Source organism: Aspergillus vadensis, assembly GCF_003184925.1.
Source record: "Aspergillus vadensis CBS 113365 unplaced genomic scaffold BO88scaffold_29, whole genome shotgun sequence".
Classification (NCBI taxonomy): Eukaryota; Fungi; Ascomycota; class Eurotiomycetes; order Eurotiales; family Aspergillaceae; genus Aspergillus; species Aspergillus vadensis.
Genome location: NW_020292067.1, coordinates 272,806 through 291,300, shown reverse-complemented (window position 1 = coordinate 291,300; position 18,495 = coordinate 272,806). Strand labels below are relative to the sequence as shown.

Below are 18,495 nucleotides of genomic sequence, written 5' to 3'. Positions count from 1 at the left end.
TATCGCCGCGGTAATCTGCAAAGTGCGGAGGCCATCAACGTGACCTGTATATCAACATTCTTTGGTGTATATAGGTTTTCTAAGCCTGAAAATAGGCTAGTGACAAGTAGACACCCCAAATATAAATTCTAGATGCGATGCTGTGGGAGATGGCACAGAATGCTTGATGTGGATGGTGGATAAATGTGGCTGGAGAGAGCCTTATGTCATCCGGCACTTATCTTATCGGCTCCTCGGCTCTTCCTTTGGTACTTATCGGCAATCCAGTCTTTCTGAGTGGTGGAAGCCAATTATCTTCATGAGGAGTTGGAGAAGCTGGAGATAGACGATGTTACCCCATCATTCGGTGACTCAGGCTCTTCGGCTATATATCTGGGCCTGTTCTGGGCTTCGGTATGCCTCTTCCATGTATTCTGGTGCTTGTTCCTCCTCTGCGTGGCGTACACCTCTACCCTAATCTTGTGGCTCTTTTATAGTAGCTCTTTATTGACCATTTGCCTGGTACGCCAGGCATTGGGCTTGCGGAGTTGTCCGAAACTTACTTTGTTGCTCATATGACATCTTGTGAATTTCGCAAATTTTCAGCTCGGCGTTGAGGAGAATTACATCCTTCACTTGTGCATCAGCTCAAACATCCATATCTTGAAGCACCAGGCAAGATGGCCGTCTCTGCCGTTACTCTCGCGGCAACCAGCTTTTGCATCCTACTACTGGCCTACAAGCTGATTATATACCCCGTCTTTCTCTCCCCATTGTCCAAGATACCCAATGCACACTGGTCAGCTCCAATCTCGCCAGTATGGATTATCTGGAGACGGTATAGGGCACAGAATAACCGGACCATCCAATCCGCACATGAAAGACTAGGACCTATTGTCCGGCTTGCACCATCGGAAGTCTCCGTCAACTGCGTCGATGGAGGCATCAAGTCTATCTACACGGGTGGGTATGAGAAACACGAATGGTACCCTCGTGTCTTTGGCTCTTTTGGGTAAGCGTAGCCCCAACAGCGAGTGCATGCGACGACTATACTGACATGTATAACCTACACAATGGTAGAACTGTTAGCATGTTCACCATGACAAACAACAAATCCCACTCCACCCGCAAAAGGATGCTGTCCAACATATACAGCAAGTCATTCTTGCAGTCCTCGCCCCATATCCACCTCATCTCCGAGACAATCCTGCTTGATCGTCTCCTCCCCATCATCCAGGAAGCAGCCTCCTCAGGCTCGCCTATTGAAATGCACGACCTCGACCAGGGGATCACAATGGACTTCGTCTCCGCCTATCTCTACGGCCTAGCCAACGGGACCAATTTCCTTCAGGACGAATCTTTCCGGCGCAAGACCCTTCGCCTTTACCAAAGCAGGAAGCCCTTCGAATTCTACCACCAAGAAGTCCCCAACCTCGTGTCATGGGCCAAGCGACTCGGCCTCCGCCTAATTCCTAAATGGTGCGACGAAGCCAACGAAGTCCTCGACGCCTGGGGTCTATCCTTCTGCGACAAAGCAGACGAATGCCTCGGCTCGACCCAGCTCAACACAGAACCAATGGTCTACAAGCAACTTAAGCAAAGTATATCCAAACAGCTCCCACCAAAAGACACACCATCCTACCCCAAGCTCATTGAGCAACAACGCTTCGACATCGCCTGCGAACTCTACGACCACCTCACAGCCGGCCACGAAACCAGCGCCGTAGCCCTGACCTACCTCTTCTGGGAACTCTCCAAGCACCCGGACCTCCAGTCCTCTCTCCGCAAGGAGCTTCACACCCTAGAACCTAAGATCCTGTACCCCCGTCCATCATCCTCCCGAGACCTCCCCACCCCCAAATCCATCGACTCCCTTCCCCTCCTCGACGCTATCGTAACAGAGACCCTACGCCTACATGCGCCGATCCCCGGTATCCAGCCCCGAGTCACCCCGTCCTCTGGATGCACGCTAGTCGGGTATAGCGATATCCCCGGCAATACGCGGGTCAGTGCGCAGGCGTACTCGCTTCATCGCAACCCGGAGGTCTTCCCGGAGCCGGAGACGTGGCAGCCGAAGCGGTGGCTGAAGGATTGTAATTCGTCGGAGGAGTTGGAGGAAAGGAGACGCTGGTTTTGGGCGTTTGGGAGTGGGGGGAGGATGTGTGTGGGAAGTAATTTGGCTTTGCAGGGTATGTATACCTTTCATGGAGTGGTTGATGGAATGAAGCTGACCAGTTGTTCATAGAGATGAAATTGGTAGTTGCGGCGATCTATACCAATTATACGACGACTATAATCGATGATGAGGATATTGAGGCTATTGATGCGTATACGGTTAAGCCGAGGGGAGAGAAGCTGGTCTTGAAATTTGAGTCTGTTGCCTAGCTCTATGTTTTTCTTTCCGGTAGCTATTTTAGCATATACTAGTTTATGATTTCCTGTACTTCTTCACTATTCTTCTGCAAGTCCAGTAGTCAAGCTACAGAGCATTATACGGACCATAATAACTCGAAAATATATGATAACATACAACATTCACATAATAATATACAAAAAGAACCCTCCCACCTACCCTCAACACAGAATCAAAACTGATGCGGTAGGTAGTCGATATTACAAACCCAAAACTCCAAAATAATAAAAATCATTTTCTCTCTCCCCGTCCGCAAAGAAGTTCTTCACTTCCATACCACCACACCGTCTACTCATCCATCATATCAGTGCGAGAGTTCGACGACGGTAGGTAGTGGGTAAATCGTATGCCCGTATGCAACCGCTCGAAAAAGGTATTGAATCACACGCAAATAATGTAGTGTATATATGTTTGGGCAATTTAACCCAACACACCGTCCTTCTTCTTGGGACCGACGACCTTGGGGAACATTCTCATGAGGTGGTAGTTGATGGGGTTGCGCTTCTGGGACTTGGGTTTCTATTTGGTGGAAAAGGTATGATTAGCACGGTCCGGAACCCATATGAAATCCAGCATCGAGGTATTTCCACCGGAGGAGAGTGATAAGGAGTGGAGGGAAACGTACAGGAGCATCCATGCAAGATCTCAATTGTTGTTCGAGAACGGCGCATCCCTCGTGGGTGTAGCCCTGGGATGCCCAGCAGCCTGATCGAATTCATTTCATATTAGCCATATGCTTCAGATCATACCGATCTCCGTAGGGAATGTTGCATAACTCACTCAGCATAGACGACATCACCGCAACGCAGGTATTCGGCTCATTGGTGTTCGGACGCCGGACGCGCAGGTGAGGGATGGACTGCAGACGGACCGGGTTAAGGCGGGTAGAGACAGCTTTCGCGGGCATGATTGCAATTGGTATCTTTGAATTCTCTCAAAAACAAAGGTACAAGGAAGGGGGTGGGAAAGAGCGACAACGCAGCCGAGTGACGATGCGGACAAACCAAAAGTTGACTGAAGGCTTCGGAGGTGCCAAGACTTTTTCGGCGATTTGCCCGCCGCGGAAGTTGTCTGGCTGATGTAATCACCGCGGCGAGTTTACGCTGATAGCTAAACTGATTTGCCTCTGCTTCTTCAGCTTTTATTATATCGGAAGACTGATTTCGAACGCTGATCGGAGACAGAAATGAGCATAAGGCATGTGAGCACTTTTTACACTAATACGGTCGTTCCGGTATGTGCGCCGAGACGTCAGGTTATACCCTCATCGAGATGCTTCTCTGTTGGGAGCGTGCGGCGAACTGCGGCGGGTTCGAAGTCGGGCGAGCAGCATGAGAATACCAAGTCCCAGGATGAGTCGAAGAAAGAAGAGGAGCAGGGAGCTATGGCGCGGCGACTGTCGGAAATGACAGAGCAGGCTATGCTGGAAGGAGGCCGGTCCGCGCAGAGAAACATGCAACAGGCGGGGTTCTCGGACGAGCTGAAGCAACAGCTGGAGGAGAGGGTGGCGGCGGCGGCTTTCAAGAATGAGTACGCGGCCGCGCACTCTATCGTTGATATGCCGGTATGCTTGCTATATACGTATTACAATTTCGATGGCAATCGGTTACTGACAAGTCCCAGTCAAGCGCAGGTCAAGGAACGCGAGACATCGCAAGCGCTCAGGCATGGACCGGGACAGAAACCACCCACGACATCACATTACGAATGTTGGACGACTCCAAGAAACGCATACGCACACCATACAAGATCCCCCAGCCAAACCCGGTTGACATGCGAATCAGCCCGAAGCCCAAAGATTCCACTGGCGTGCGTCTAGCGAAAGCCCGAGAGCGCACGGCAACATATTCTTTGAGCCAGAGTGAGGGGATCTCCGAGGACGAACGCGAAGCTATGCGCCGAGAGATGCGAGAACGCTTCTCCCCCGGGGCACGACCTATGCCGGCCACGTTGCAGGGGTTATCGGCGCTTGCGAACGAGCGGATCGAGGATGCGATGGCGCGCGGTCAGTTCAACAGGATAAAGAGGGGCAAGGGTGTGAACACGGAGACGGATCACAGAGCCAATAGTCCTTTCATCGATACGACGGAGTACTTCATGAACAAGATGATCCAAAAGCAGGAGATCGTGCCGCCGTGGATCGAGAAACAACAAGACCTAGCTAGGGAGGTTGATCGGTTCCGATCACGCTTGAGAGCGGAGTGGCGACGACATGCAGCCCGGCTGATCGCCAGCGAAGGAGGGTCTCTGGATGTGCAGATGAGACGGGCCGATGCATATGCCGCAGCGGAGGCTCGACTGGCAGAAAGGGCCAAGATAGAGAAGATGTTCCGCGAGAGCGATACAGCGAGTGATGCTGGAGGGCTGGACTCTTCAGACGGAGCCACGCAGAGCTCTGGTAGTGCGGTATCAGAGCCGCAAGAGGATAAAGAACCTTTGCCCTATGTTACGCCTCTGCGTGATCCGCAGTATATGAACACGGAGCGTTCGTTTCTTGAACTGACGATCAAAAATCTCAATGCACTTACTCGGACTTACAATCTTCAGGCTCCTCCGGTGGCACAGAAGCCGTATCTCAATCTTGAGCGTGAGCTAGCTGCCTGTTACGCTGAAGTGGCTCCAAGCTTGGCGGAAGAAATCAAGCGGCGTGCAACTGAACGAGCTCGTCCAAGGAACTCGGGGCCTCAAGCGGCGAACATCCTGGAGTCTCTGAGCACATCGAGTAAGGTGCGCGTATATGAGGAGGATCAGGCCAAGGGCTATGGGTTCAAAGAATTCTGGCGCGATCTTTTCTCGAAGAAGGAATAGACGGCCAGAGACCTTGTATATAACAAAGATGATGCGCTGTGTATGATACTACCTGCATAATAGACATGAATGGTTCCATTGACCAAAAGACAAGGCATCTATCTAACACGACGTTATCCGTTCCAGCTAACAGTATCCCGTTATCTCAACCAATTCCCAACATCAAAGTCCCCGTCTCAACACACTGCCAGACTGCTACTTATAAATGTCATCACAGCATCATTGTCAACAACCCCATCCAACCCAAGTCTTCAACGGCGGCGGCGGCGCCAATTTCTAAACCTGTACCTCAAGTGCCACACCGCGTACAACCCACGAATCCAGACGACCGCCAACAACACATCAATCGCTGTCTCGAGAATCCCCAGTACCAACGATATCTGACCATACCACCAGGACTGCATCGCGTGATGTCTAAGATAAAGTCCCAGTAGCCAGGAAGCAAAGCTGCATACGAGTGCGACTGTTAGGACGAGGAGAGCATCTCTGAGCCAGTCCTCCGTCGTCGAGTGGGAAGTTCCCTCTGGTGTGCGAAGTACCCGATGCAAAGGCAACTTCATTCCATACCAAGCGCTAGCGTAGCAGAACATGATAAACATCATTAGTAGTACAGCGCCCAGCTCATCGTGTGTGCTTCTCCGCGCCGAGTTGTCCAGTGCTCGCTTTGTGATTGTGGGATTGGTCTCGAACGCTCGCTTGAGTAGTGATGTATTTCGTTTTAGTGGTGTTATGAAGTCGGACCAGGAGGTATTGGATTGGCTTTGGGGCCATGCTGCTTGTGCCATATTGGAAACGTTACTGAGGATGATGCTGCTGGTCTGGTCTCGGGGTTTTGTTGCCGGTGAACAGTAAGGAAGTCTTTGACTAGCGCGGGAACAGTTTGTTCCTTAGGTATTATGGATATTGAATAAAAACGAATGTGTGGCTATGTTTCAATGATGGGCATCGAGCGATGGCATTATGGTGGAGATGTTGTCCCCGTCGCAGACGTATAACCACCGGTGTACATCGCTGGCTACCATAGAAGGTAGCCAGCGAGTTGCACCTTCCTGACATGAGATAAGCATAGGGAATGGGTAAAGTAGGACCAACGCGGATGACGATGCTGTTCCAAATCAAGTGAAGTTGTCATGCAGGCTTCTGGAAATAAGTGGCTTATAGTTGTGCGTTTTCTTACTGCATTATTTCCAATGGTTCTCATCTATCACAGCGATTAGTATAGGCTATATGACACTAAGCATCACCACTATAGCTTCAGTTAGTTGACATCGCCTAGTCCCTCTGGGCATGATCAGTCAGAGGCAAAATCTGGCAAGTTATTGATTCTCGTGCTCAACTGTCGAGACTATATTCAGAGCCTTGAATAGATACCACGCCGATGTCGCACCATCACCTGAGCCCTATACTGAGGGCGGATAGTGTTCATAGGTCTTGGGGGATGGTGTGCGAGGGAAGGGGTTAGAAAGGGAAGTGAGAGACAAGACCACAAGACCACAAGACCAGTATCTACAACTCTCGGTAGGATGATAATCTCGTTTTCATTCTTGGACTATCATCCCTCACGAGTGTCTCTGTTAACTTCTGATCAAGAGCATACTAGGAGTGCGCTCTTGGAGGTCATCTATACGATAGTGACCCCATACTATACATCTGGTTGACTGAAACATGCGTTCAACATGTCGCAAGACCAGTAGCCCACTCAGCTTCACAAAAGTACCAATGGCGGCGATCTGTAATATCCTTGTTACCAGTCAGAGCAACTTCAGAAATTACTTAGTGGAGAACATCTCGTCAGCAACATGAAGCTGCCGTTGCAATTCGCACGTCCACGGGCTGATCAAACCGACAACCAACCATCGAGTGGTGATTATTCGCATTTAGCATGGGCCTTTAGGTTTGCTAGAATCCATTCTCAAAGCAGCCTGTCTGATAAGGTAGTCAGCGGAAATGACTCGGACTTAGTTGATTCAGCTGTGACTCGACAGCAGTGATACCTGCATAGAGGGAAAATGTGCTTGAAACAAACCCTGTAGTTTGCCCCGGGCACAGACAAACCCTATCCAATACATGCCGCTACCGTCTGTCACAAAGCGCTAAATTAGCGGGGATTGATTCGAGCATAACTGCCAGTAGTCAACCGCCCGATGTGATGGGGTGTGCCGTGCATGCAGGGCCGGCGCGTAAATTGACCAACGACCGACGAGGGACGGCCGTCGCAGCAGATCACCTCTTCACACCATCACATCAACTCCCCCAGGCCTCTCAATATACCGCTCCTCCCCTCTTTTCCTCCATCATGTCTCTTCCATTGCGCAAGGATTTGCAGCCTCCAGACCAGATTCGATATGTCTGCAGGTGCTACTTAATCGTCACCTTGTTCGCAGTCACAAAGCTTCATCCCGGCCTCAAATAATGCCCTATCTGCTATTCTTTGCGCTCCTTCCCCGCCTCATTACTGCTGGCTCAGTATCTAAGGAGCAGTTGAATCCTGTCCGTCGAAACAGCTATCCCATCACTCCAGCCGTGGACGAGTCGCTCCTGGCCATCCAGATTGGAGGCATCGTCGGTGCATACGTGATCTTCGTTGCTGTACTTCTTTCGCTGCTCCTCTTCGTGGGCCGCCGTCTGCGACGAGCCGTCCTCTCCTCCAACTACTCGCTCCACGTCGAGATGATGAAGCCCGTGAAGCCACCTCCCAGCATGGACCCCAGTCCCGTCACCCCGATCTCCGTCAACCTGCCCAGTCCGGGCCCTCGAAGCTTCAGCAGGTCCTGGAGCAGCCTCGGCAAAGGCTCTCGCTCCCACGCCTCAGGGACTACCACCAGCGTCGCCACAATCGACGAATCCGTCGTAGCAACTGACCGCCAGCGCGCTCAGGAGGACTTGGAGATGCTCTACGCTGCCGTGATGGAGCATGACGCACAGAAAGAAGCTGCCGCCGCAGCTAGGGGTGCCAACCAAGACTCCTCCGATGGAGATGAAGCTGTAGCAGCAGCAGCAGAGAAGGAGATTCCCTCTCCAGACAGCATTCCCACGAACCCATTCACAGATCGCTCCTCGCACGTCTCCTCCAACAACTCCCCTCTGATGAGCCCGCGGTCCAGCGGCCGGCTATCCCGCATCTCCTCCCTTTCGCTGTTCAACCTCAAGTCGCAGAACCAGAACCAATCATCAAGCAACAGCAACAGCAGCAAACTGCGTTCTCCACGACCCTTCCCTCTCCGCAAACTCTCAATCTCCTCCCCCGTCGCCTCCCCATCCTTCCAGGCCGACCAACCCCCCTTAACCCCAAGACACTACAATCCTCCACCCCGACCCCCAGCACCTCCTCTCCCAGTAGCAACGCCTGCAATTGCTGCACAAAAGCAGCAACAGCCATCCCTCCCCCAAATCAACACCCAACCTCCTCCCCTCCCAACTCCCCGTCTCGAGCCACCCCGCGCCAAAGAAAGATCCCCGCGCGGGCCCGTCCCTCCTCCCCTAACCCTAACTACTCCCACAGGGAGCAACACAACCCACCACGGCCGCAGTCCATCATCATCGCTACCCTTCCGTGACGCTTACCCGCTTCAGAGCGCACCAGCCACGAAGCTCACAGTTCTGGAGAGGCCAATGAAACAGCTGAATGGGCCGAGGACGGGCATGCCCACGCCGTATAGTCCGTACATGCCGTTCACGCCAGTGACGCCGCTGACACCCAGCTCGATGATTACGAAGAGGCAAAGACGGAGGGCGGAAAAGGAGAGCGGGTTGAAGGTGTTGAATGAGGATGATTTGGTCAGGGATGACGGGGATATGTGGGGGTATTAGCTTCTTCTATTCATTTCTCTTCCTGTGATTCTTTTCTCTTGTGACTGGTGATGATTTTCCGGGAATTATACTGCTTCTCTGGTTATGTTGTATGTGGTTATGCTTGATTTATGAATATACGAGTATTTATTCAATTCATATCAAATGGTCATGTTATCATTCAGCTGGATGGTCAAATTGTCTGCATAATAGAGAGAGAGAAAGGTGGCCGGCTCGCCCGTGGATTAGTTAACTACATTAATTAGCCCGCACCACACCTCTCATTTCGTTGATGGTGCAGTAGTATGAAGAACTGAAAAAAACATCCACCTTTTCAAACATCTGACTCACTGCCTTCTAGCAAGTCTCAAGAAAAACTCAGGTTTGGATACTAGTTTATTTTTATAGGCTTCTACAGTACAGAAGAGAGGATTATTCCATTTCTGCAGGAATCCACCACAGTAGTGAAGATTAAATAGAGGTAGATGATCCGCATCGCAACCATATCCATAACCATACCATAACCATAACCCTAATTAGATGCAAATGCCAAACACCACGGGAAAGAAGAGATGAGTTGCTTCTAGAAAAGGTAGTACAAGTATTCGTCTATACAACTCCCGCTCTGCACCCCATCTCGGCTTTATTTTTTCCATTACATATAGTGTCTTACTCTTAATTGAATTTCTCTGTGTGTGTATGCAACACGGTTCCTGCCAGCTTATCAGTATTGATGATACATCAATTCTGATTCTGCTGAATCATCTTACCGTGTCGTAGCCACCACTCTTCTATTAGCACCTTCCGAAAGATTCGGAAACTAAATAGCAGGACACTCCCACGTATCCCGCTTAATCTTCATCAAAGCCGACTGTTTATGCGGGAACGAAACCTCGCCTTCTTTGTAGAAGCCTGCTTCTTGGAGGTACGTAATCAACCTATTCAACCGATTAGTATCTGTTTATGCATCTGGAATGTGCTGGCAGTAGTAGTGATGGGAACATACTTGAAATTATCCACCCTCGGCTCCAACATAACCGTCTGGGTTCTCGAATCCGCCAAAAAGCAATAATGCACCAGCGCACTCAACCAGATCTGCACCCGATGTGGGCCACGGTACTCCTGCTCGCCAATTAACAGGTGAATGCCTCGATCGTAGTTGTCGGCTCCGCCAATTAACGGCCCCAGCCGGTCTTCCTTCACCCAGTACAGCTCGAAGTAGCCGAATGGCTTGCCATCCCAGCAGCCGATGACAGGGAAGCTGTGCTTGCTGCTGAGGTTGGTGCGCAGGAACTTCTCCTGATGTTCGATGGGGCCGGCTTCGCCCCAGGAGGCGTTGACACGGGGGTCGTTCATCCATTTGTGCAGCAGGTCAAGGTCTGACGGCCCTGCGGTTAAGGGCTGGTCGAGACTGCTAGTGGAGTGGCTTGCGGAGTGGCTGGGTGTAGGGTTGTTGGGGCGTGGGGCAGGGTTTTTGTGAGATGGGGGGATGTAGGGGATGCGGAAGGAGAGGTATTGTTGCACGCTGGGGATGTAACGGATGTAGAAGACGTCGCCTTGGTGCGGAGGTTTGGGGCGGATGGGGTGTCGGATGCCGTTGGTGAAGGTGTACTGAGTAGGGGGAGGGGGGAAGTATGTGGGTAGATGGCTGGTAGAGGCAAAGGGACCCTCGTTGGGGACGTAGTGTGCGACCTCTTGGCCGGCTGTGTGAGCGAGGTTGAAGCTCTCGCGCGACGGCGAGGCCACGCGCTGGACAAAAGGAGAGCCGGACACAGACTGGGGGATGGCCTGCGGGCTCATGGTGAAGACGAACAGCCGGGGATCGATCTGCCAGAAGCTGCGACGGCTGACGAACATGTTGGCCCAGGATTGCGGGTCATAGGGCTCAGCGCCGACGGACGAGTCCTCGGAGGCAATGAGGCCCATGCGCTCGAGTTTCTGTAGCAGCGTGCGACCCTTGAAGAAGCCTTCGCGCTTGATGTTAACGCGCCAGTCGCCTCTGGGCTGGCCAGAAGGCGGGGTATTGGCGGAGGCGTCAGTCTGCAGGCGACGGTCGGGCTGGGGTTCGTGGAAGTACCACCACAGCGTGACCCAGAGCATCATGGCGATCTGGCGAGTGGGGGAGCTGACCGGCTTGTAGTCACTGCTAGGTGGGTCGACAATGTAGGAGATGTAGAGGGAGTCATCGCGCAAGGTGGGGGTGGTGAAACGAGTAAGGCGGGCACGTTGCTCATCATCGCCCGTCCCACGAGCTCGGCCACGCTCTTCATCGTTGGTATCTGTAGTGTCGGGGTCTGGACGGTTGGTCGCGAGAACGATGCTCCAGCCAGGAGGCACGATGGACTGGCTGGAGTTGACATCGTTGGATTTGAAGGTGAAGCCACCGAAGACGGGGGAGACTGTGAAGCTCAGCCCGTTGGGCAGATGACACACGTGATGGCGCATAGTCACTGACTGGACCTGACTTTGAGCAGGAAAGGGGAAGAAGAGGAAGCAGGAAGAGAAAGCAAGAGGCAGGAAAGAAGAAAGAGTAAATAGTCACTAGTAAATCGTAGTATCTACACAGTGGGGGGCAAAGAATGAGCTTGTGTGGGATGATGCGCAGTTGCCCCTCACTGGGTTTTTGACGATCGCGCGGCGCCTGCAGGAAACTCACTTTTGCTTTCACCGGCGCTGCAGGAAATAGATCAGCCCAGTTCGGGTGCTGTCCGACTGGGTGGCCACATGTTCCTGGGGTGCCAATGGATCCCCGCGGTAGCACGAGAGATGCAGAAGTTGCAGTGAGCTGAGGCAGAAGCAGCAGAAGCAGAACAAGAAATGAAGCTCGAAGAAAAGAAAAAGAGAGACGATGGTTGATGTCATGTTCCGGGCGGTCAGCGAATTAGTTGAAATTGGGAGAGTTGATTGGCTGGGAGTCCATTCCTTACCCTATTTTCTCTGATTTACTTACTTCTGATTTACTTGATATTATTATAAGCATTTAAGAAAGACGATGAACAATAGAGTCGAATAAAAATAGAATGAATAATTGAATTGAATATGGATATCATAGTCCAGCAATTACCTCCTTCCCGGTGCCCGCATCGTGAGTTTCAAGTAATTACTACATGAGATGTAAGAAAAGCAATCAAAATTCCTCCAGTGTCGTGCCCACTCCATTCTCCCGCGCCAGCCGCACCAGATCGCCGCCCGTCACCAGATCCATCAAGCCCATCCCCACGCTCTTGAAGATCACATTGCCGCGCTCCACCCAGTCCCGAAGACTCTTGCCATCCTCACTGTTGTCGCCCTCCCCGCGCGACGCATCCCGAACAATCAGTAGTTCTCCCAATTCTACCACCTGATGCGGCCGAATACCCGCCTGCACAATCTCGCCGGCTTCCTTCAGAGCTGCATCCAAACTGTCCACCACCACCACGCCACTCCGTCGCACATGCTTGTGGAAATGCCGATGCGAGCTGTGCACCGTCACCTCGTCGCGCAGCAACTCAGGTGGCAGCTCCGTCATGTGCGGCCGGTATGACCCAATCGCGCTGATCAGACGGCCCTTTCGGCGTCCGTCGCGCGACGTGAGGATGTGTGCAGGGAAGAGCGGTTCCGTCGAGGGTGTGCAGCAGAAGATCGCATCTGCCTTGAGCAGCGCATCGTGCAGAATGCGGTCGTACTCAACAAAGTCCGTGCTGACGGCGGAGAATTTCACATCGCCGCGCCAGCTGGCGTTCTCGGGGCTGTAGATATCACGCAGCAGCTGGGCCGCGCGGTCAAAGGATCGGTTGATAATGTACACTCGTTTGATGCCCTCTCCACGCAGGATCAGCGCCAGCCGGATGTGCCAGTATGCCTGCTTGCCCGCTCCGAATACCACCACGGTCCGCACCCGCTTGCGTTTATTGAGGGTCATAGTGGCGGTCAGAGCAGTGCGGAAGGGGGTGAGTTCGTGGGCGTTGATCAGTCCAAAGGGTAAGCTCGTCTCGTCGATCAGTGTCACTGTCCCTTGCGGGGAGGTATCGCGGGAGCCGGCGGCGGGCCAGGCCCCCATGGTGTTGGACAAACCGGTGTCGATGGGTTGCTGATTCACGCAGCCGGGGGTCAGGGATTTGCTGCTGGAGGAGGGAGAGGAGGAGGTATGGTCGTCGTCCTCTTGGGAGGACACAGATTGTTCACTGCCTTCGGAGGAGATGGAGGACATGGACTTGCGCTGGTTGACTCGGCTGGAGGAGGAAGTTCGGGAGGCTGCGGAGGACAAGTCCAAAGCAGGATCGACGGAGCAGCCGGCCTGACCGTTATCTTGTAAAGAGATCATCTTCATGCCCAGGGTGTTGCCCGTGCTGGCGGGCATGAACAGAGTGGTGCAACCATTCTGACGGGTAATGGCCGTGCGCGTGGGTTGGTAGGCGGCCGCACAGCCCTTTTCTTGGCTACCGGTGGAGTAGTCCCTCAGAGCATTGGAAAGGTTCTGCTGGAGGTCGATGATCTGGTCGCGCGAGAGCGACAGGAGGAGGGAGCGGAGTTGTGTTTGAGAGAGGATGGTGAGTGGCATGATAAGCAGTTGATAAGGAAAAAGGAAGAGGGAGGGGAGAGTAGGAGAGTAGAGGAGGGAGGGACAGGATGGAGGATGGAGGAGAGGTGGAGAAGAACGAGCAGGGCAAGGGACAGTCCGGGAACAGCGGAGACGATGGGGAGTTAATATATTAATTAGTATCTGAGTACATGCGATAAAGACACGGACAGAGACAGAAAGAAAGTCGCGAAGACGCAAGCGGGCGGGTTCACTTTTCTGGGCGGGCGGACCGGATGACGACAATCTCTCAGCCTCGGCGGGGCGTTTGGATAATACCGATTATCTTATTTTCCCTTTGAAAATGGAAGATAATACTGTAGAATAATTCAAGTGATATCCCAAGTATACACACCCACAAGTAATTGATAGTCCGGTCCATCAATTCCTATCCCTGATGAAAGGGTAGAAGTGATCATCGGAACGAAGCCAGTCGGGGAATTTGCTCGTGCGTCTATACCTTGTAGTACTTTTAGTCCAGTAGTAGTGATGATACACCCTCCACCATCCATTATCATCCCAAAACTCTCTCCTTTGTTGGATTGGTTTGTTAATTGCCCAGCATTGGCATCTCCAACTATCTGTTACATACATAACTCCCCAATTACACACTTCGAGGCAATTCTGGCGAATTCGATACTATAAATACCATACGAACTGGTAATCCCCTCTTCCCTTCCCCTTGGCATCCATCCACCACCACTGGCAACTAGTCCTAATCCAGTAAGTATCTGGTGGGGGGGAAGGATGGGTGGGTGGAGACCAGACACTAAACTAGGAAATCCTCATCCCCACCAACCCATCCATCCGCAACGGGAAGGGGAAATAATCAGCAGGAAAAAGAAAGAAAAAAAGCAACTGTCATTTCCATATAATCAAGACAAGATTCGATAGTTGCTGCCGTTGTGTTGCTTGTTCCTCAATAATTCATCCACTAGTTGGTGATTCTACTTGTCATAATGGGTAATGGGGTTTGCTGTCATATCATTTCGTGATACCATTAATTGCTAATTGCTACTTGCTAACGACATACTGTAATGCAATGATGTTCGTTGGTTTGTGTCTGACGTATACCAGCATACTGGGGACTATGATCTCCGTGGCATGAAGTGTACGTACTTGCATACATAACTATAACTCCTACGGAGTACCAGTTACTAGACATCCGTGGTGATGGCTGAAACATCTTGCAACAGGCAGATGCATAAGCCAGTATAGAGTACAGATTGTCTGCCTATCTACTCTCCATCCATCCGATTACGCATCATCCATTCCAATTCCACGTAAGTCTATCCCCCCCTCTCTCTACCCCAGATAAGCATTGTTGAAAGTATTCCCACATTCCTATCTTCTCCGCGCGTACCATGCACGAAAGTACATTCCTCATTCCTCGCTGTCAATCAACCATCCCCTCTCGCCACCCTTACTCCTCCACGGCTACTATCGGCCCTGCACTCTGCCATCTCATTGCTCGCACGGATACCATTTCCTTCTGTCCAGATGATCAAGCACAATACCTTAGTAAATAATACTCATGTATGATTAATGATAATAATAATAATAATAATAATACTATGCTATTATACCATGAGTAGGGCGCAAATCTACCGTGCTTGTACATACAGATCCAAGTAATAATATCAATGTCATCGTCAAAAGGGGTCAGTTGGGCAGTCTGGGACGGAAGTATGGATAGAAAAAATAAAGATTCACCGACGCGGAAGCATCAAAAAAATAAATAAATCAAGAATGAACAAAAAGCAAAATACACATGGAAGAAAAATCAATATCCAATGAATCCAGTATTAACGCCGCTGTGCAATGCATATTCAATCACCATCACGGGATTCGAGTGTAAGTACTATCCTCTTGTAGATCACGGAAAGAGAGAGGGTTGGAGGGTATTGGGTCAACTGCTTTTATCATCACACGGTAAGACAGAGAAAAGAAATTCATCAACTATCCCAAAATTTGAGATGATAAGGGGAAATGGAAAAGCAAAACAACGCAATGCAGGTATTAGAAGACAATCTTCCGAAACTCATCAAGTCCAGCTCGATGAACCCGCCCTAATGCCGGCGGCCTCCCATGTACGACCCTGCCGCGGATGCCAGGAACCGCGCCACGAACCCCGGGTGGGTTTGTCCGGGTCCATGTGCGTGACTCAGGGAGTGTCGGGCTTTCTTATTCGGCTGCGACAGCTCCTCCACTTTCGTGCCGCCCATCGAGACATAGCCGTTGCTCACCGACGGGCTGCGACTGCCATCTACCACGTGGACCTCGTTCATACTGGCTATCGAGCTGGAGGTGCGCAGACTAGCGGGCGTGTCGCCTCGCGAGCTGGGCGCGATGCTGGAAGCACGCGAGCTCAGCGAGGGAAGGGTTTCCGCACGTGATAGGCCTGGGACATCCTGCAAAGCTGGTGGAGAAGAGACGGACGCATGGCTGCGCGTCGAGGGACGTCGACGGGGCGGGTACGGGCGGTACCGCTCCGACTCGGCCACAGACGCTGGAGAGGCGCAGTAGGAGCTGCCTGAGGATACGGAAGAAAGGGAAGCCGACGATGCTGGGCTGGGGGGCAGACGTCTCCGTGTGGGAGACTCGCCAGGCAGACGGCGACCCTCGGCCTTCTGACGGTGAAGGCGGGCAGCAAACAGGTCGGCAGAGGCATGGAAGCGACGCCATTCACGGGGCTGACGCAGCTGGGCCTCGCGCTGTCGCTGCTCCTGGAGCTGGAGACGCCGACGGATGGGCATGAGGAAGGGCTCCAGGTGGTGCAGGAGGTCGGCCTCGTCGACACGGATGTCCCAGTCCAGCAGGAAGAGCAGCTGACGCTCCATCAGGTTGACTTCGGGCAGCGAGAACCCAAAGCCCTCGTAGCCGCGGACGGAGGTGTACCGGGCCCAGTGCTTGTTCTTTGGACTGGAGTCATTGAGGTTCTTGGCTGCCAGAATCAGGGAAGCCAGGAAGATGCGATGCACTGTGCAGCGCATGCCCTTGGCGACGGGGGGCAGGCGAGCCCGCAGCCGGGCCAGGTAGACCAGCGAGGTCATCAGCGTCGGCACCTGCACCTGCGAGCGGAGCACTAGCGAGGTAATAAAGGTGGTGACAGATGGTAGAGGAGGCAGGTCTGCATCCAAGGGCGGCGTGCTGGGGGGAGTAGGCTGGCCATGCGCGTGATGCGCTGTCACATGCGGTTCGCAGCGGATGACCTGCATCGCTTGTTGAGCCAGATGAGAGATCATGTCTCGCGAGACGGGCTGCATGATGAACTCATGCAGCGCCGCCCGATCGAAGTCCATGATGCCGGTGGTGGTGTTGGTGGTGGGGGATGCAAAGTTGGTGTAAGGAGAGTAGGGATGAACAGCCATGGTACTTTGCAGGATGCAGGGGAAGAGAAAGAGGAGAGACGAGAGAGCGAGAGCCAGCAAACAAAAAAGAAAGCGAGCAAGACGCAGGATATAGAGAGGGCTTGAATGGACGAGTGAAGAATGTGAATCCTGCCAGCAGGAAAGGGTAAGGAATGTGTTGTCGTGTCAACCTCCGTGATGAATGGGCTTAAGATAGTAGTGAGACAGTCACTTGAGACAAGTGATAAGATCGGTTAATTGCCACTTGGGGGTGGAGGAAAGATCGTTCCAGTATTAAATAGAGCAGAGACAAGACTTGTCAACGAGTTAATGATAATAAATAAAAATAGTATATAGTATAATAAGTAGAAGTGGTGGTGGTGGTGGGGAAATAAAAATAACCACACGATGCTATGATGGCGGAGTAAGTTGTTGTTGATTATGATGTTTGTGATGGTATAGTTAAATAACTTCCCTCGTGAAGAATGAATGACCGACCAGGAAAAAAACAGCGACGAAACGACGGATCATCCAAGCCTGATATAACACCAACAGCGAAGGCTGGACAGGAGCTGCAAGGACAGGAGGGCACCCGACGCGCATTGCATTACATGCATTCAAATCCATCCATTCAACCCCATCCAGGTTGGGACCTGACAAGCACCCTAGACAAGAACGAACTAACCACCAGTCCTGCAGGGGCCGATCGATGGATGATCGCTGGATGTAGGTTTGGCGCGCGCGACAGCCCGAGACCACCAGTAGCCAAGCATAACGGGATGATGGGATGATTGGATGACAGGATTGGATTGGAAGAAGGGCACAAAAATGGAACTGGAATTATGTGTAAGTGTCTGTGTCTGTGTGTCCTGGGGTGGGTTTGGGGGCGCGCGCCAAAAGAATGCCCGAGACACGAGATGCAGGAATGAATCAAGGAGCGTTGCGGGAAATGGTGGAAAAAAAGGCAAAAAAAAAAAAGTGAGAGGCCCAGCTGAGCGCGTCGCCAGCACGAAGTCTCCCATCACGATCCTGGAACGCGTGAGAGATACTTGGCCAGCCTGATGTTATTTCTAATTATACTCAAGGAGGTTTTTTTCCTCTCCATTCCAGTCTGACTGTCTGATTGATTGATGCTACCCCTCTCTTTTCCTCCCTGTCAGCACTTTAGGGCTGCTGCACTTAAGCGCCCGGATGCAAGCGCCGCAATTGATGATCGTGCATAAGTTGGTAAGCTAGCTAAAATAGCTGGATGTGATTGTGCTTGCCCCTCATGCTGATGCTTCTATTCTTGTTACTTCACCTGGCTAGCTACTACACTGGCTACGGCTGCCTGTCTTGCATTGGCTCTGCTTGACATCCCTCTCTTCTCCACCTCCGCGGTTAGGTCTCAACGTGGGTGACGATGGTTATATTTAGCAATCTTGATGGAATTCCTCCATGATTATCAACCCAACGGGGTTCCAGGCCTATATACATATGATGATTCGACCGTCGCCTCGTCGCCCCGGCGCGTCATCAAACCATCGACTCCTGCTTGCCACCTCGAGTAACCCCCCCCCTTCTTCAGGAAAACAACACCCCCTCGTCCTATAACTATG

General features: G+C 52.1%; 8 protein-coding genes across 8 annotated transcripts; 3 read left to right on the top strand and 5 right to left on the bottom strand.

Moving 5' to 3' along the window:
- Positions 1–492: 492 nt before the first annotated feature.
- Positions 493–2,317, top strand: BO88DRAFT_159084 (cytochrome P450). Its single transcript, XM_025701587.1, has 2 exons — positions 493–991; positions 1,060–2,317. The coding sequence occupies exons 1-2, from the start codon at positions 660–662 to the stop codon at positions 2,222–2,224; spliced, it is 1,497 nt and encodes a 498-aa protein (XP_025558461.1). The 5' UTR covers positions 493–659; the 3' UTR covers positions 2,225–2,317.
- A 92-nt stretch (positions 2,318–2,409) lies between these two features.
- On the bottom strand, positions 2,410–3,392 carry BO88DRAFT_408318 (mitochondrial 37S ribosomal protein mS37). The gene is made up of 3 exons (XM_025707679.1): positions 3,173–3,392; positions 3,018–3,097; positions 2,410–2,911 (listed from the first exon to the last, which is right to left on the bottom strand). Exons 1-3 carry the CDS (start codon positions 3,297–3,299, stop codon positions 2,813–2,815), a joined length of 306 nt encoding a protein of 101 aa, XP_025558460.1. The 5' UTR covers positions 3,300–3,392; the 3' UTR covers positions 2,410–2,812.
- Positions 3,393–3,578: 186 nt separating this feature from the next.
- Positions 3,579–5,200, top strand: BO88DRAFT_350517 (DnaJ family domain-containing protein; the record flags this gene model as incomplete). Its single annotated transcript, XM_025703500.1, has 2 exons — positions 3,579–3,956; positions 4,016–5,200. The coding sequence occupies 2 exons, from the start codon at positions 3,579–3,581 to the stop codon at positions 5,198–5,200; spliced, it is 1,563 nt and encodes a 520-aa protein (XP_025558459.1).
- A 251-nt stretch (positions 5,201–5,451) lies between these two features.
- On the bottom strand, positions 5,452–5,985 carry BO88DRAFT_457887 (uncharacterized protein; the record flags this gene model as incomplete). The annotated part of the gene is made up of 1 exon (XM_025711012.1): positions 5,452–5,985. The coding sequence occupies one exon, from the start codon at positions 5,983–5,985 to the stop codon at positions 5,452–5,454; it is 534 nt and encodes a 177-aa protein (XP_025558458.1).
- Positions 5,986–7,445: 1,460 nt separating this feature from the next.
- BO88DRAFT_408316 (uncharacterized protein) lies at positions 7,446–9,133 on the top strand. The gene has a single exon (XM_025707678.1). The coding sequence runs from the start codon at positions 7,613–7,615 to the stop codon at positions 9,008–9,010; it is 1,398 nt and encodes a 465-aa protein (XP_025558457.1). The 5' UTR covers positions 7,446–7,612; the 3' UTR covers positions 9,011–9,133.
- Positions 9,134–9,380: 247 nt separating this feature from the next.
- Positions 9,381–11,770, bottom strand: BO88DRAFT_408315 (GNAT family N-acetyltransferase). Its single transcript, XM_025707677.1, has 3 exons — positions 9,996–11,770; positions 9,760–9,927; positions 9,381–9,702 (listed from the first exon to the last, which is right to left on the bottom strand). The coding sequence occupies exons 1-2, from the start codon at positions 11,432–11,434 to the stop codon at positions 9,810–9,812; spliced, it is 1,557 nt and encodes a 518-aa protein (XP_025558456.1). The 5' UTR covers positions 11,435–11,770; the 3' UTR covers positions 9,381–9,702; positions 9,760–9,809.
- Positions 11,771–11,978: 208 nt separating this feature from the next.
- On the bottom strand, positions 11,979–13,728 carry BO88DRAFT_159042 (putative proline utilization protein PrnX-like). Its single transcript, XM_025701584.1, has one exon. The coding sequence runs from the start codon at positions 13,527–13,529 to the stop codon at positions 12,117–12,119; it is 1,413 nt and encodes a 470-aa protein (XP_025558455.1). The 5' UTR covers positions 13,530–13,728; the 3' UTR covers positions 11,979–12,116.
- Positions 13,729–15,616: 1,888 nt separating this feature from the next.
- Positions 15,617–16,918, bottom strand: BO88DRAFT_429422 (cyclin family protein; the record flags this gene model as incomplete). The annotated part of the gene is made up of 1 exon (XM_025709152.1): positions 15,617–16,918. One exon carries the CDS (start codon positions 16,916–16,918, stop codon positions 15,617–15,619), a length of 1,302 nt encoding a protein of 433 aa, XP_025558454.1.
- Between the last annotated feature and the right edge of the window lie 1,577 nt (positions 16,919–18,495).